The sequence below is a fragment of the Somniosus microcephalus genome, chromosome 16, assembly GCF_052327205.1.
Source record: "Somniosus microcephalus isolate GS21.2 chromosome 16, FLI_Smic_1.0, whole genome shotgun sequence".
Classification (NCBI taxonomy): Eukaryota; Metazoa; Chordata; class Chondrichthyes; order Squaliformes; family Somniosidae; genus Somniosus; species Somniosus microcephalus.
Genome location: NC_141002.1, coordinates 81,558,874 through 81,572,009, shown reverse-complemented (window position 1 = coordinate 81,572,009; position 13,136 = coordinate 81,558,874). Strand labels below are relative to the sequence as shown.

At 44.9% G+C, this 13,136-nt stretch overlaps 1 protein-coding gene across 1 annotated transcript in view; it reads left to right on the top strand.

Moving 5' to 3' along the window:
- Positions 1 to 13,136, top strand: part of LOC147106329 (leucine-rich repeat-containing G protein-coupled receptor 5-like) — a 180,540-nt gene that overhangs the window by 136,123 nt on the left and 31,281 nt on the right. Inside the window, exons 9-13 of the mRNA XM_086009333.1 lie at positions 3,922 to 3,993; positions 4,102 to 4,170; positions 4,288 to 4,359; positions 5,454 to 5,519; positions 5,698 to 5,769. Coding sequence (XP_085865459.1) covers positions 3,922 to 3,993; positions 4,102 to 4,170; positions 4,288 to 4,359; positions 5,454 to 5,519; positions 5,698 to 5,769 — 351 coding nt within the window. The remainder of the gene's footprint in view (positions 1 to 3,921; positions 3,994 to 4,101; positions 4,171 to 4,287; positions 4,360 to 5,453; positions 5,520 to 5,697; positions 5,770 to 13,136) is intronic.

Genomic DNA, 13,136 nt, shown 5'->3' with positions numbered 1-13,136 from the left:
CACCCTTGAGGTCTTATTTTTCAGTCTAGTGCCTACCTCCTTTAACTCCTTCTGCAAGACTTCAAATGTACCCACATCCATGTTATTGGTTTCAACGTGGGCCATTACTTTTTGCTACTCTGCCTTCCTTTCCATAAGTTTTTCCAACCATTCCAAGCTGTCCTTCAGCCTGGCATCAAGGAGCCAATGTAGCATTTGGGACTCCCAGTCACAACTGGGAAAAAAAAGGGCTATCTATACCCCTGACTAGCGAATCACTCGCTATTATGACTCTCTAGACTACCTTGGGTAGTCCCTTGTTTCACAGTGCTTCTACATTGCTCAAGACCAACCTCCTCTGAGTTGCTGTCACTGTCCACCACATGCTTGTCCAGGACTAAGTAACTATTAGATAATTCGAGTAGCTCAAATGTTCCCTTCACCTGTGAGTCCTGTCTCCATCTGCTTCCTTTGAAGATGGTTACCCACCTCTCTCTTTCTACATTATGTCCTGAATTGTCCAGCTCTTGGGTAACCACACTCCAGAAACCCTTCGTCCTCTCTGATGCTGCGGCGTTCAGCCAATTGTTGCTTAAGCACAGAGTTCCTCTGCTCCAGAGACTCGGGGGAACTTTTTCCGGGGGGGGGGGGGGGTTAGCGGGCACAATCGGTGGGTCGGGCGGGAAAATGTTTTTTTTTTGACAGCGGGTCAGGACGCCACTGTCAACCCGCCGCCAGGTGCCTTTCCCAAATGTCGGGTTTGTCAGCGCTGAGCAGACCCAACACGCAGTGGTGGGGGAGGCAATTAAGGTCATTATGACCTTGTTAACAGAGCATTAAGAACTATTTTCAACTCACCTTCAGAGTTTACCAGGTCACCCACGGGGTCCACGCTGCTCGGGGATCACGTCAGGTAAGCAGGGCGGGAGTTGAATGGTCATGGAATCATCTCATTACTTGACAGCTACAAATGTGCTATAAAAGCTCCCATCTCACAGCTGTTCACTTTCAAAGCTCAGAAGCTGTTGCTTGCTGTATTTGGAAGACAGGTTGAGCTTTATGCAGGTTGCAAGTGTTTGGAGCAAACTCTCTATGTAGTGCCACCTCATTGGAACAACCTCTCTCACTATTGACTGATCACTTCTGTCATCTTAAGTTCACCTGCCATCTATTACATCAAAATGGATACGGTTTATACTGTCTCACCTTGGTCCTCAGAATCTGATCACGATCAGTCGCAACACCAGCATCACCAAGCACACCAGCAGCACCAACAACCACACCAACCTTCTCCGCAATCAACTGATGCTGCACAGAACAGAGGGCATCAGCACCCAACTACATTGCTGCCTGAGACGCCAGGAATGGCCTCACCATGGCCAAACTTACCTCATTTGACGATGTACACCCTGGCTGCCACATGATGCACCAGGTTGGCACCACCCCACACCATCACCATAAAGCATCCCTACAATACCCAAGCCATTCCTTTCACACTCATGACCATTGCAGGGGTACCGTTATGTCTCACCCTTCACTGCAACTCACTAAGCCACTTCCAAAGGTGCACACAAATCTGTCCAAGAACGTAAAGTGTTGAAAATAAAGATTTCAATGTTTGACACCACATTAACAGAAACTTCACATGAACATTGCATAAAACACCCAAGTGCCTACCCTTGTGTGTTGTTAGTTGGTATGATTGCACTAGGATGAGGGTGAGTGTGAGGGGCGGCTAGTGGGATGGGGATGTGATAATGTAGATAGAGAGGGATGGGTGGAGATCCAAGGTAAGTTGGTGTGAGTAAGGATGTGCATGAGTAGGGTAGGGAATGCAGAGTGATGGGGATGTGATGAGTGGCACAGCAGGATGAGGTTGAGTGTGGCTTTGTACTAACGTTTTGTGATCTACTGAGATCATTGAAAGGTTTGCGCCACTGCAGCCTGGTCCTCTTGAAGACATCCCTGCTTGTGTCCTCCTGTGCAATTTGCAATTAGGCAGCGTTGGTCTCCTGGGGAGGTGTCTTCTGCCCATGAGGAGAAATTTCTTCACTCAGAGGGTGGTGAATCTTTGGATTTCTCTACCCCAGAGAGCTGTGGAGGCTCAGTCATTGAGTATATTCAAGACAGAGATCGATAGATTTTGGGATATTAAGCAAATCAAGGGATATGGGGATAGTGCAGGAAAGTGGAGTTGAGGTGGAAGATCAGCCATGATCTTATTGAATGGTGGGGCAAGCTCGAGGGGCCGAATGGCCTACTCCTGCTCCTATTGCTTATATTCTTATCTCCCTGCGTGCTGTGACCTCCTCTTTAAGCATATGGAAGGAGTCAAGGGAGAGCCTGGGTGCAGCCCTCTGCCTCTGTGCAGTGCTTGTCCGTGTTTGCAGCACCTCAATGCTGTAGAACGCTGACAGCACAAATGTCAAAATAAATTTGCGCATGGTCCCTTTAAGGAAACCGATTGATGACGCATCATCAAATGACGTCATCAGACCCACTTCCTTCAGTTGGCCAGCAAACACACTGGGCGGACTTAACAAGCCCAATCAGGGGAAAACCATTTTGGACAGCGGGCTGGAGCCAGCAGCAAGGCCGGGACCCGCCACCGGCGTCACCCGCCAAGGTTGGTAATATTCAGCCCTCAATTTTCCATCACTTATTGCAACTATGTTGCCCTTGGATGCACTGAGAATCCCCAATGGCCGACACAATCGTTCTCTGTACTGCATTCCATTTGTGTCTAACTTAAAAAACACCTGCAGTGTTAACCTGAACGTCAAAAATTCTTGTCCAAAGGCACCTTAAGGCTGAACTCCTGTTGTGGCAGAATTTCACATTCTTCTGGCCTCTTGCAGCTTGAGATTGAGCTGGTGCTACTCAGCTGAAAGTTATACCGTCTTAACTTGCATAATAACCCAAGTACCACAGAAAAGAGGTGCCAATCAGAGAATAACTAATCACACCTTTCTTAGTTATCTAATACCACCTCAAACCAACTCATAGTTAAGATACCAAAATAAACAACTTTAAACTGCTCCTTGTATTAAACAGCTAAAATATAGTAAATGAAAAAACATTAAAATTAAAAGGTATAAATGAAATCTTTAGTACTTATGTCCCAACCACTCCCACTGAAGCCAAATTCCACACTCTTCAGGCCTTTCACACTGGCCTCTCGTAGCTCAAGATTTAGGTGAGGACAGAAAGTGCGAGCCCTCAGTGGTCAAATAGCCTGTCACTTCCTGTCCGGGCTCGCAGATAACGACCACTTGGATAAGCTACTGCCAACCCATTGACACCTGTGGAATTGTACTTCAGCATGAGTCACCACACTCAAGAGAACAGGGCAAGGAGAGACATTTTGGAGGAGGTCAAACAAAATAGAGGACAGAACATTAGACTCTAGAATCATTTAACGGTCATTGGTTTCCTGCTATCTTGAAAGGCCATGTGTAGTGCTTGAGTCATTTTTTTCTGTATGGCAGAGTTATATCATGTATTGTAAATGGACAAAAGATTGCACTGCAAAGATCCGTGCATAGTCTGCGTGTAGTCGAATTGATCACAAAGTAGGCTGGGGCAGCAGAGGTGCGAGCTCACAGCTCTTAGCCTATTGCTTGTTACAGATTGGGGGTTTAGGAAATTATAGTATAGAACATGCCTAATACATTAAGGATATACTAAGTAGTTTCATTAAAAATATGAAGTTAATAGAAGTAAAAAATCATAAACACAAGGTGTAAAATATCAAATTAACAACACTGAACAAGCTTTATTTAGCCCTGTGTTAAACTTTGCAACTCATTACTAGTCTAAGTTGGGCTGACCGAAGTCAAACATGAGTTGAAAGCTCGCAACCTGAAGTTCTTGAGCCAACAACCATTCCAAAGACACACAGTTGAAAGCATAGATATGATTAAAGTGTCTTTTTCTTTGCAGTCATTTCTACGACAATCCCATTCAGTTTGTTGGAAAGTCTGCTTTTCAAAATCTACCCGAGTTACGTATGCTGTAAGTATATCTGTAAAATGAAGCCCTCATATCATTGAGATCTTGTGAAAGATTTATAGGCCAAAAATCTCTTAGTTTCTTAAATATCAATCCCATTTCTCTTTCTAGCTCACTCAATGGAGCCACAGAAATAACTGAATTTCCTGATCTTACTGGAACCATAAGCCTAGAAAGCCTGTACGTTTTCCACTATCAAACTTTAAACAATGTTAACTGATACTTCAAAATATATTTATAAGAAAAAAACTGATCGGATAATAAACTTATCAAGAGTAACATCTTTTGTGTTATCAGGACTCTGACCGGAACACGAATTGCCTCTCTTCCAAGCACTGTTTGCAAGCAGTTACCTAACTTGCAAGTCTTGTAAGTTATAAATGACTCAACCATTGCACACAGCCTATTAATAATTCCTGGAATTAGAATTAAGCAGACAAAACCTTAAATGTTTTAAAGAGTTTCACAAATTAGAATGCCTTCGAGAGCTCTTCATCAAAATGCATTAGCATTTCTTAATCCTGTTTTAGTACTGTGTTAATGACCTTGGAACAAGTAAACTATGTGTCTTGCCTGGAAGTTTCGGTACTAAAGAACTGAATTCATGGACAACCTTTTAAAGAGATAGTTGCCATCAAGCCTTCAACTGCCTTGCAGAAGTATGGGAACTTGGGCAAATTACTGGCGGGCTGCGGATGATTGTGGAATTGTGGGGTATAAATTCATCATTGACTTCAACGGAAAAGAAAATCAGGCGGAGTGTAAACGGCACTGTTGCCCGTTTTGCGCAACCGCCAATGTTCCCTTTAATTTTTTTGGGGGGTGCACGGCCCCTTTAACGGGCTGCACTACCCAATCAAATTCCCGCGCATGCGGGGTTTTTCCTATTGTAACGCCGGCAAGCGGCCTGCGCGGGAGCTCCAGACAGCTGCGCGGCCGGGCAGCTTAAAGGGAACGTTGGCGACCGCCCAAAATAAATTCGTACCCCTATCTCTCAGCAAAAGTCCATGGTTTCTGGAGAGAGCAGAGAACATTAGCAAAACTGTCGTCCACTCATTACCAAATAGAGAAACCGGGGTGGGTAATTTTATCTTCACGCGATAGTGTAAAATAGCAGATAGCAACTCGACAGCCCATTTACATCTCTCTCTATTTTCATTTCCATTGAAGTCAATGACGAATTTCCACTGAACACAAGGGAAATGAAAATTGGGAAAAACGTAAAACTGGCTGCCACTTTTGCCCAAGAGTGGAATTGTAAATTTCAATGTTACCGGATTACTTGCTGTGGTGATTTCAAAGTACGTCATCTGCCCATTAAAAAAAAACATTCTGATTGTGTGCCCATCTATTATGTGCGAACTGTGTCTATGCGCTTGAGATGGCTCCAAGATGACGAGTCAGCCGCCTAGTTGACGAAACAAAAACTTTTTTTTTTAATTGTGTGTTCTTGTGCTTAACAGAGATCTGTCTTACAACTGGATCGAGGAACTCCCAAGTTTCTTTGGCTGCCAAAAGCTTCAGAAGCTGTAAGTTCAAAGCCTATGGTGATAGAAAATTGTTTTGTGCTTCTTTGTAGCAAACCTGAGTTAAGGGTTCATCTGTTAACTGATGGCACATGTAAGGAAAATCCACTCATAAATTCTGTTCCCATCAATAGAGAGACTGCGTTTTAAACTTTATTTTGCTGTCTGTTTCCATTTTCAGTGACCTGCATCACAACAAAATTCCTGAAATCCAACGTGACACTTTCCGACAGCTCACTGCCCTGCGATCACTGTGAGTACCCCACGTGTTTTGTTTCAGCTCTGTGATAGATTGGTTTTAATACCATTACAGGAAACTTTTTTTTATCCGGCACCGACGGGACCGACGTGGTGCCGGTTCATCAAAAATTCTGGATAACCGAGAGCTATAGTAAAAGATACGGAGAGCTGAGAGCTCCGTATAAAGCAACAAACCCTGTTGCTTAGTAACAGGTGCAGAACAATGGCCACAAGTTCCAAGCGTCTCTGTAGTTTAGCAACAGCTGCAGCCACACCCGATTGCATAGCAACAGATCGAGGAAGGCAAGTAATATGAAGTAAAACTTAACTGAACGTACTCCTGAATTTTGCCGGTTAACCAAGATTTCCAGTTATTTAGGTGCTGGTAAATCGAAAGTTTCCTGTAATAAAATTACAGTTTTACTTTGGATGTAAGTGAGCAAAAAGATGAATTAAATTTACCAAATATGTATAAGCAGAAGCAGAAATACTGCGGATGCTGGAAATCGGAAATAAAAACAGAAAATGCTGGAAATACTCAGCAGGTCAGGCAGCATCTATGGAAAGAGAAACAGAGTTAACGTTTCAGATCTGAGAAAAGATCATCGATCTGAAGCGTTGACTCTGTTTCTCTCTCCACAGATGCTGGCTGACCTACTGAGTATTTCCAGCATTTTCTGTTTTTAAACCAAATATATAATTTTTTTATATCCTGAATAAATTTTAATCTTATAATAGATAAAGCTACTTATAAAATGCTGGATCGAGGCATTCAATTTTTTTTTCCAAAATGAGGTTTGATCTTAAACTTGCGTCACATTTTCAAAAATACAAACACATTGCTTTGCAGGTATGCAGCTTGAGAAATTGGTTTGCACATTCTGGGGCAGAATCTGGTATGTGTTGAGCCTATCTTTTGGGCGAACAATGCGTGAAACGCCGACAGATTTAGCAGTGGGACAACCCACACCCAACCTGCGCATACGTTCGGGCCACTGCTAAATTCGCCGGGTTCGTTTCATAAGCACCCCGGGCGACCGCTTGAAACAGGCGTTAGCCCCTTGCATGTGTTAATTAGAGAGCCAACGCCTGTTGAAGGACCCCTCTGGATAATTTGTTTACGGCGAGTGGAGCAGGGATTGGGCCTGCCTCACTCGGCATTCTTCAGCTGCCCCTGCGGCCGCCAACATGAGGCAAGTCTTTGTCAAATTTAAATGTTCCAAAAACATTCCTGTGGAGCCCGGAGGAGCAGGAGTGCTCACCCCACCACTCCCCCCAACGTTGCTCGCTCTAACGCACCCCAGGACTTAACCATCTGGCTGCTGCCAGCGAGCCAGACGGCCCGAGGTTTGGCATCTTCATCTCCCATGTCCTAGCCAGCCTTTATCCCTCAACCAACACCCAAAACCTATGATCTGGTCACTTATTTCAATCATGTTTGTGGGACCTTACTGTGTGCAAGTTGGATGTTGTGTTTCCTATGTTACAACAGTGACTACAATTCAAAAGTACTTCATTGGCTATGAAGCACTTTGGGATGTCCTGGGGTTGTGAAAGGTGCTATATAAATGCAAACCTTTTGTTTTTTCTTATAATGCAGCAAACACACTAATCATGCACTAAGTGCTTTAAGAATGAAATGGCTGGTAGTGGGGAAAGCAGTTGTGGGGGGGCGGGGCACGCGGGGGGTGGCTGGTTAGTGAGCCACCAAATGGCCCACAGAGGGGTCAAAGGTGGAGGCTGACATGTAGAAACGCAGTGGGGAGGAGTGCCCGATGGTCCAAAAGGGGCTAAAGACAGTTCTCGCCACATTCTCATGGGCTGCTAGATCCTACCCCTTACTACTTCTGGATCACCCCCTCCCCAGTCCTGGTAGCCAGGACTCCCCCCCAAGACTTCCCCACATTCTCAGATCCTGACAACCCTCCCATGTTCACAAACCCCTAGATCACACTTCCAGATCTCTGATTTCATGTATGCAAAGCGTCTTGGGACATTTTTCTACCATAAAGGAGCTAAAAAAAAACAACAACTTGCATTTAAATAGCACCTTTAACATAGCAAAATGTCCCAAAGTGCTTCACAAGAGCGTTATCAATCAAAACTTGACTCCGAGCCACAGAAGGAGATATCAGGACTGATGACCAAAAGCTTGGTCGAAGAGGTAGGTTTTGGGAGTATCTTAAGGATGTGAGAGAGGTAGAGAGGCGGAGAGGTTTAGGGAGGGAATTCCAGAGCTTAGGGCAAGGCAACTGAAAGCACGACCACTAATGGTGGAGCAATTAAAATCGAGGATGCGCAAGATGCCAGAATTGGAGGAGCGTAGAGATCTGGAAGGCTTGTAGGGCTAGAGGAGGTTACAGAGATAGGGAGGGGCGAGGCCATGGAGGGATTTGAAGACAAGGATGATCATTTTAAAATTGAAGCATTGCCGGACCGGGAGCCAGTGTAGGTCAGCAAGCACAGGGGTGATGGGTGAATGGGACTTGGTGCGAGTTAAGATACATTCAGCAGAGTTTGGATGAGCACAGTTTATGGAAGATGGAAGGCCAGCCAGGAGCGCATTGGTCAAGTCTATATAAATACAAGTTGTTGCAACAACAAAAATTCTCTTCAACTTCAAAGTACCAAGGCCCGACATAGAACAGAACAACAGGTTATTTAACAGGGATGTGCTTAGAAGCAATGGCACTGATCTGATAATGTGGGGAATGGATCGCAGTGTGTACAGAAAGAATACCCAGGTCGGGTTTAATTTGATTGATGAGTTTGTACTGAAACAATATAAATATATAAATTGGTGTTAAGAAGGGACCCATATGCATAGAGTTGTCTCCCAAACTGCGAGCAATCTTTAACCCTATTTCATTGCCGGTTACAATCCATGCTTAACGCACAAGCTCGATAAATATTAATATAAAAATAACATCAGTCAAGGGAAAATCAGAACACATCCTGGTTGTCAAAACACTTATTTTATTACTAAATTGAAGTTTAAGATTGCAATGAAGTTCCCAGAGCAAGTCAGTAAAAATGTTACCCTCACGCAACCTGCTGAGCGATTGAATACTGCATTGATTCTGCGCCCTGCAGCATCATTCTGCAATGCTCTAAGTGGCTGTGGCGATCACAGTGATGTTAATTCAGCAAATTCGATCTCGCCATTGATTTTAATTGGGGGGGGTGGGGGATGCAGCCATGATGATCAGCTGTTCAACTTTTCCGGCGAGTGCCTCTGTGGGGCAGCGCAAAGGTCTCAGCAAATTATGGCGTTCCGTTACCTCCCAAAGCTGATAAATCAGTGTCTCTTGCATAACCTATTATAAAGCACCAGTTCGGCCCCAGCTGGAATATTGGCCCAGAAATTAGGATCGGGGGCTTGCCGCGCGTGCAAGCCCCCGATGTGCACTCACCCGGCGCGCTGACATCTGAAGCCTGGGCCTGCTTGGAATTCCTGTCACTGGCCCGGTTCAGATGTCGGCGCGATGTGCTTGCCTGATCCAGCGATGTGCCGGCTGGGATCAGGTGAGCACTGTGCAGCCAATCAGGGGAGGGGAAACTTCATTCATGAGTTTGATAGTAAGAACTGTCAAACTCATGAAAAGTACAGGCGCCCAAAAGACTAGTTTAACTTTAAATAAAATTTTAAAAAACATCCCAATAATTAAACAAACTATAAATAACTTTAAAAAACTATTTTAAACAATTAATCAAATTTTTGAAAAAAATAATTTTTTAAGAAATCGGGTCTAAAAATAAACTTACCTGACTGTAACGTCCTTAAAAACAATAAAGCTGTGGAAAAAATCTTATAATTTTAAATAATAGACCACTTACCTTCAAGAATCAAGTCCTTACGCCTCCTTTTTATATGTCTAAAAAGTTGAGTCCCTTGCACACGGGCAAACCTGTCAAAAAGAAGGAAGTTCAACGCGTGCGCGCAGAAACGCGTTGGACCTCTGAACCCCTTGGAGGAAATGCCGGTTTCCCGTGCATGCGTTGTGCATGCTGAAATCCAGCACTTCCAACGGGCCCATGCGTGAGTACACCATCCGTACTCACACGTTGGGACCGGAATTACTGGCCCATTGTGTCCAATTCTTTAGGAAGGACATGAAGGCGTTGGAGAGGGTACAGAAGAAATTTACTAGAATGGTTCCAGGAATGAAGGATTACAGTTACATGGATAGACTGGAGAAGCTGGGGTTGTTCTCCTTAGAGCAGAGAAGGCTAACAGGAGATTTGATAGGTGTTTAAAAAGATAAAGGGTTTAGATAGAGTAAATAAAGAGAAACTCTTTCCAATGGCTGAAGGGTTGATAACCAGAGGGCACAGATTTAAGGTGATTGGCAAAAGAACCAGAGGCGACACAGAATCATAGAATTGTATAGTACAGAAGGAGGCCATTCTGCCCATCGAGTCTGCACCAGCTCTTTTGAAGAGCAATCCAGTTAGTCCCACTCCCCCGCTCTTTCCCTATATCCCTGCAATTTTTTTCTCCTTCAAGTAGTATCCAATTCCCTTTTGAAGGCTACTATAGAATCTGTATCCACCAGCCTATCAAAACGCATTCCAAATCCTAACCGCTCGTTGTGTAAAAAAGGTTTTCCTCATGTCGCCTCTGGTTCTTTTGGCTTATCTTCTACCTCAAATGCATCTTCCCGCACTATCCCCATATCCCTTGGTTCCCTTAATATCCAAAAATCTATCGATCTGTCTTGAATATACTCAACGACTGAGCCTCCACAACCCTCTGGAGTAGAGAATTCCAAAGATTCACATTCCTTTGAGTGAAGAAACTTCTCCTCATCTCAGTCCTAAATGGCCGACCCCTTATCCTGAGACTATGACCCCTGGTTCTAGACTCTCCAGCCAGGGGAAACATCCTCCCTGCACCTACCCTGTCAAGCCCCTTAAGAATTTTATACTTTTCAATGAGATCACCTCATTCCTCTAAACTCTAGGGGATATAGGCCTAGCCTACTCAATCTCTCCTCATAAGACAACCCCCAGCACAGAAATCAGTCTAGTGAACCTTTGTTGCACTCCCTCTAAAGCAATATATTCTTCTTTAGGTAAGGAAAGCAAAACTGTACACAGTACTCCAGGTATGGTCTCACCAAAGCCCTATATAATTGCAGTAAGACTTCTTGGCCTAGAAATTCAGTTGCGTTCGCCAGCCGCTAACGCCATAAGAGGGGTAGATTTGCAGCGCTAGGCACTTAGCGCCCGGGCGCAGAATGATCTGCGCCTACGCCCAACTTCAGTTGACATTTAGCACCGGCGCAAAGTGTTTGCGCCCGCTCAGCTGCGCGCGCAGCTTATGACGTCATTTCGTCGTGCAACGCTGTTTGTGCGCCCCAAACCGGAAATTCAGTGGCGCCCGGCCAATGTGGGCGTGGCGCTGTTAAGAACTGTGAAGTGGAACGCAACAGAGGCCCTGTGGGCCTCGGGGAGCGCTAATTAAAGGGCACTTACACTGACCTATAAAGCCCAGCCATTTTGCTGCAATGACTTCAGTGCTTTGGATTTCTGGACAGAGACCAAGGAACAGAGCTTACTGATTTGGGACAACATAGGAGAGGTATTTTTGGCTTCTGGCCAGAGCTTGGAAATTTGAATCATTGTGATTTAACTGTTTGCAAGTTTATTATGGGGGCTGTATGGGGTTCCAACCCTCAGTTCCAGCATTATGTGCGAAGGGCTCGCAGACGCTGTGTGAGAGGGCCAGCCATGCCTAGACGCAGAGGGGCCATCAGGCATCGGCAACGTAGGCCTTACCCACTCAGGGAATACCGGCAGCAGGTGTCCTATCTCACCATGACTGCCGCGCATTGTGTTAAGAGGCTGCGCTTCAGAAGGGAGGTAGTTGCAGAGATCTGCCAGCTGCTTCACAGAGATCTGCGTCCACAGCTGATGTGCAGGACGTCTCTCTCGGTGGAAGTGAAGGTCACGGTGGCTCTGAACTTTTATGCAAGCTGTAAAGTCTGTGGGTTGTTTAGTTAATTAATGCACAGACTCCAAGAGTAACTTAAAACAGGACTTTACTATTCAAAGGTCAGGGCGAATTTGCCAAATAAATCCTGACGCAGCACTTATATACCGGTGTGGTCACCGTCGGTATTACAGTATACAGAAGCCAACAAAGTAGTGCCACACCTAAAATAGTTCTCTTAAAGGTGAACGGTTACATACAATGGTTTTCTTAAAGGTAGACGGATACATACACTACAATCCTCCCTTTTTAGCTTACAACATACTTAGTCCCCCATTAAACATAACATATATTCAACTTCATGTAAAACAATGCACAGGTATAATCTATGCGGGAAACAGTTTACAGATTCAGTCTCTGCGGGAACAGTTCACAGATTCAGTCTCTGGTCTTGACTCGGCCCGAACAACATCTCTGTGGTGTAGCCGGTTCACATTGCTAGCGTGACTCATCCAATAGTCTTTCCCTTGACTTAACAGCTTGAACTTCCGTCCTGCTGAACCAGCAGTGCTGACTTTTACAAACAGCTGGACTGCCTTGGTAATTTTTCCTACTTGCCAACTGATTTGGCTCCCTTCGTAGGGCCCACGTACATGATCTGATAGAAGTGATAATGATTTAGATGGTTATCACTTTCTGCTTCGTCTTTTTCTTTTCTGCTTCTTGGAGACTCTCGGGGCTCCCTTATCAGCTGCCAGCTGTAGCGCCACCATCTCCCTATGTTCCTTAGACTTTAAGTGCTTCATCCTGATTTCTGCACTTTGGGAGTTTTCATCACAAGCTGGGCAGACCAAGTCCTCGTAATATTCTGTGTCACTCAACAGGTCATGGTAATATTCGGTGTCGTCCTGAACTAGTCTAGCGAGAGGGCCTGCTACTTCTTCCTTACCCAACTGGACGTTAGCCGACTGTTGTTCCCTCCCTAGACATCTTTCCTGAAGAGACTTCTTCATGCGTTCATATTCATCCCGCTCTTCCTGGGTTTCCTGCCAATCCTTCACTAATGACCTCATTTGTGATTCCAATACTTCCCCTTCCATCGGGGATTGATTGATCGGGCTATTCAATCCTTCTACTGGAGCAGCTGTTTCAACATTCTGTAGTTCACATTGACGTGATTCAGCGTACTTTCGGCAGCCCCGTAAAATCTGTGTTGCAACCTCAACTATTCCCCAAACTTTTGAGAGCTCCGAACCCCTTCCCTTTGAAGATTGAAGCTTGTGTTCAAATGGTTCCCATTGCAGAGTCTTGTCTCTCAGCATATGAAGGAGTTGGCTGACCGTTAACTCTTCCACGGGGACCCTGTGGATCAGAGTCTTCTCCATTTCATCCACCTTTTCCTCCAATGCTTTCACCTTTTTTTTCTCTTGTACTTTGGCTTTAAG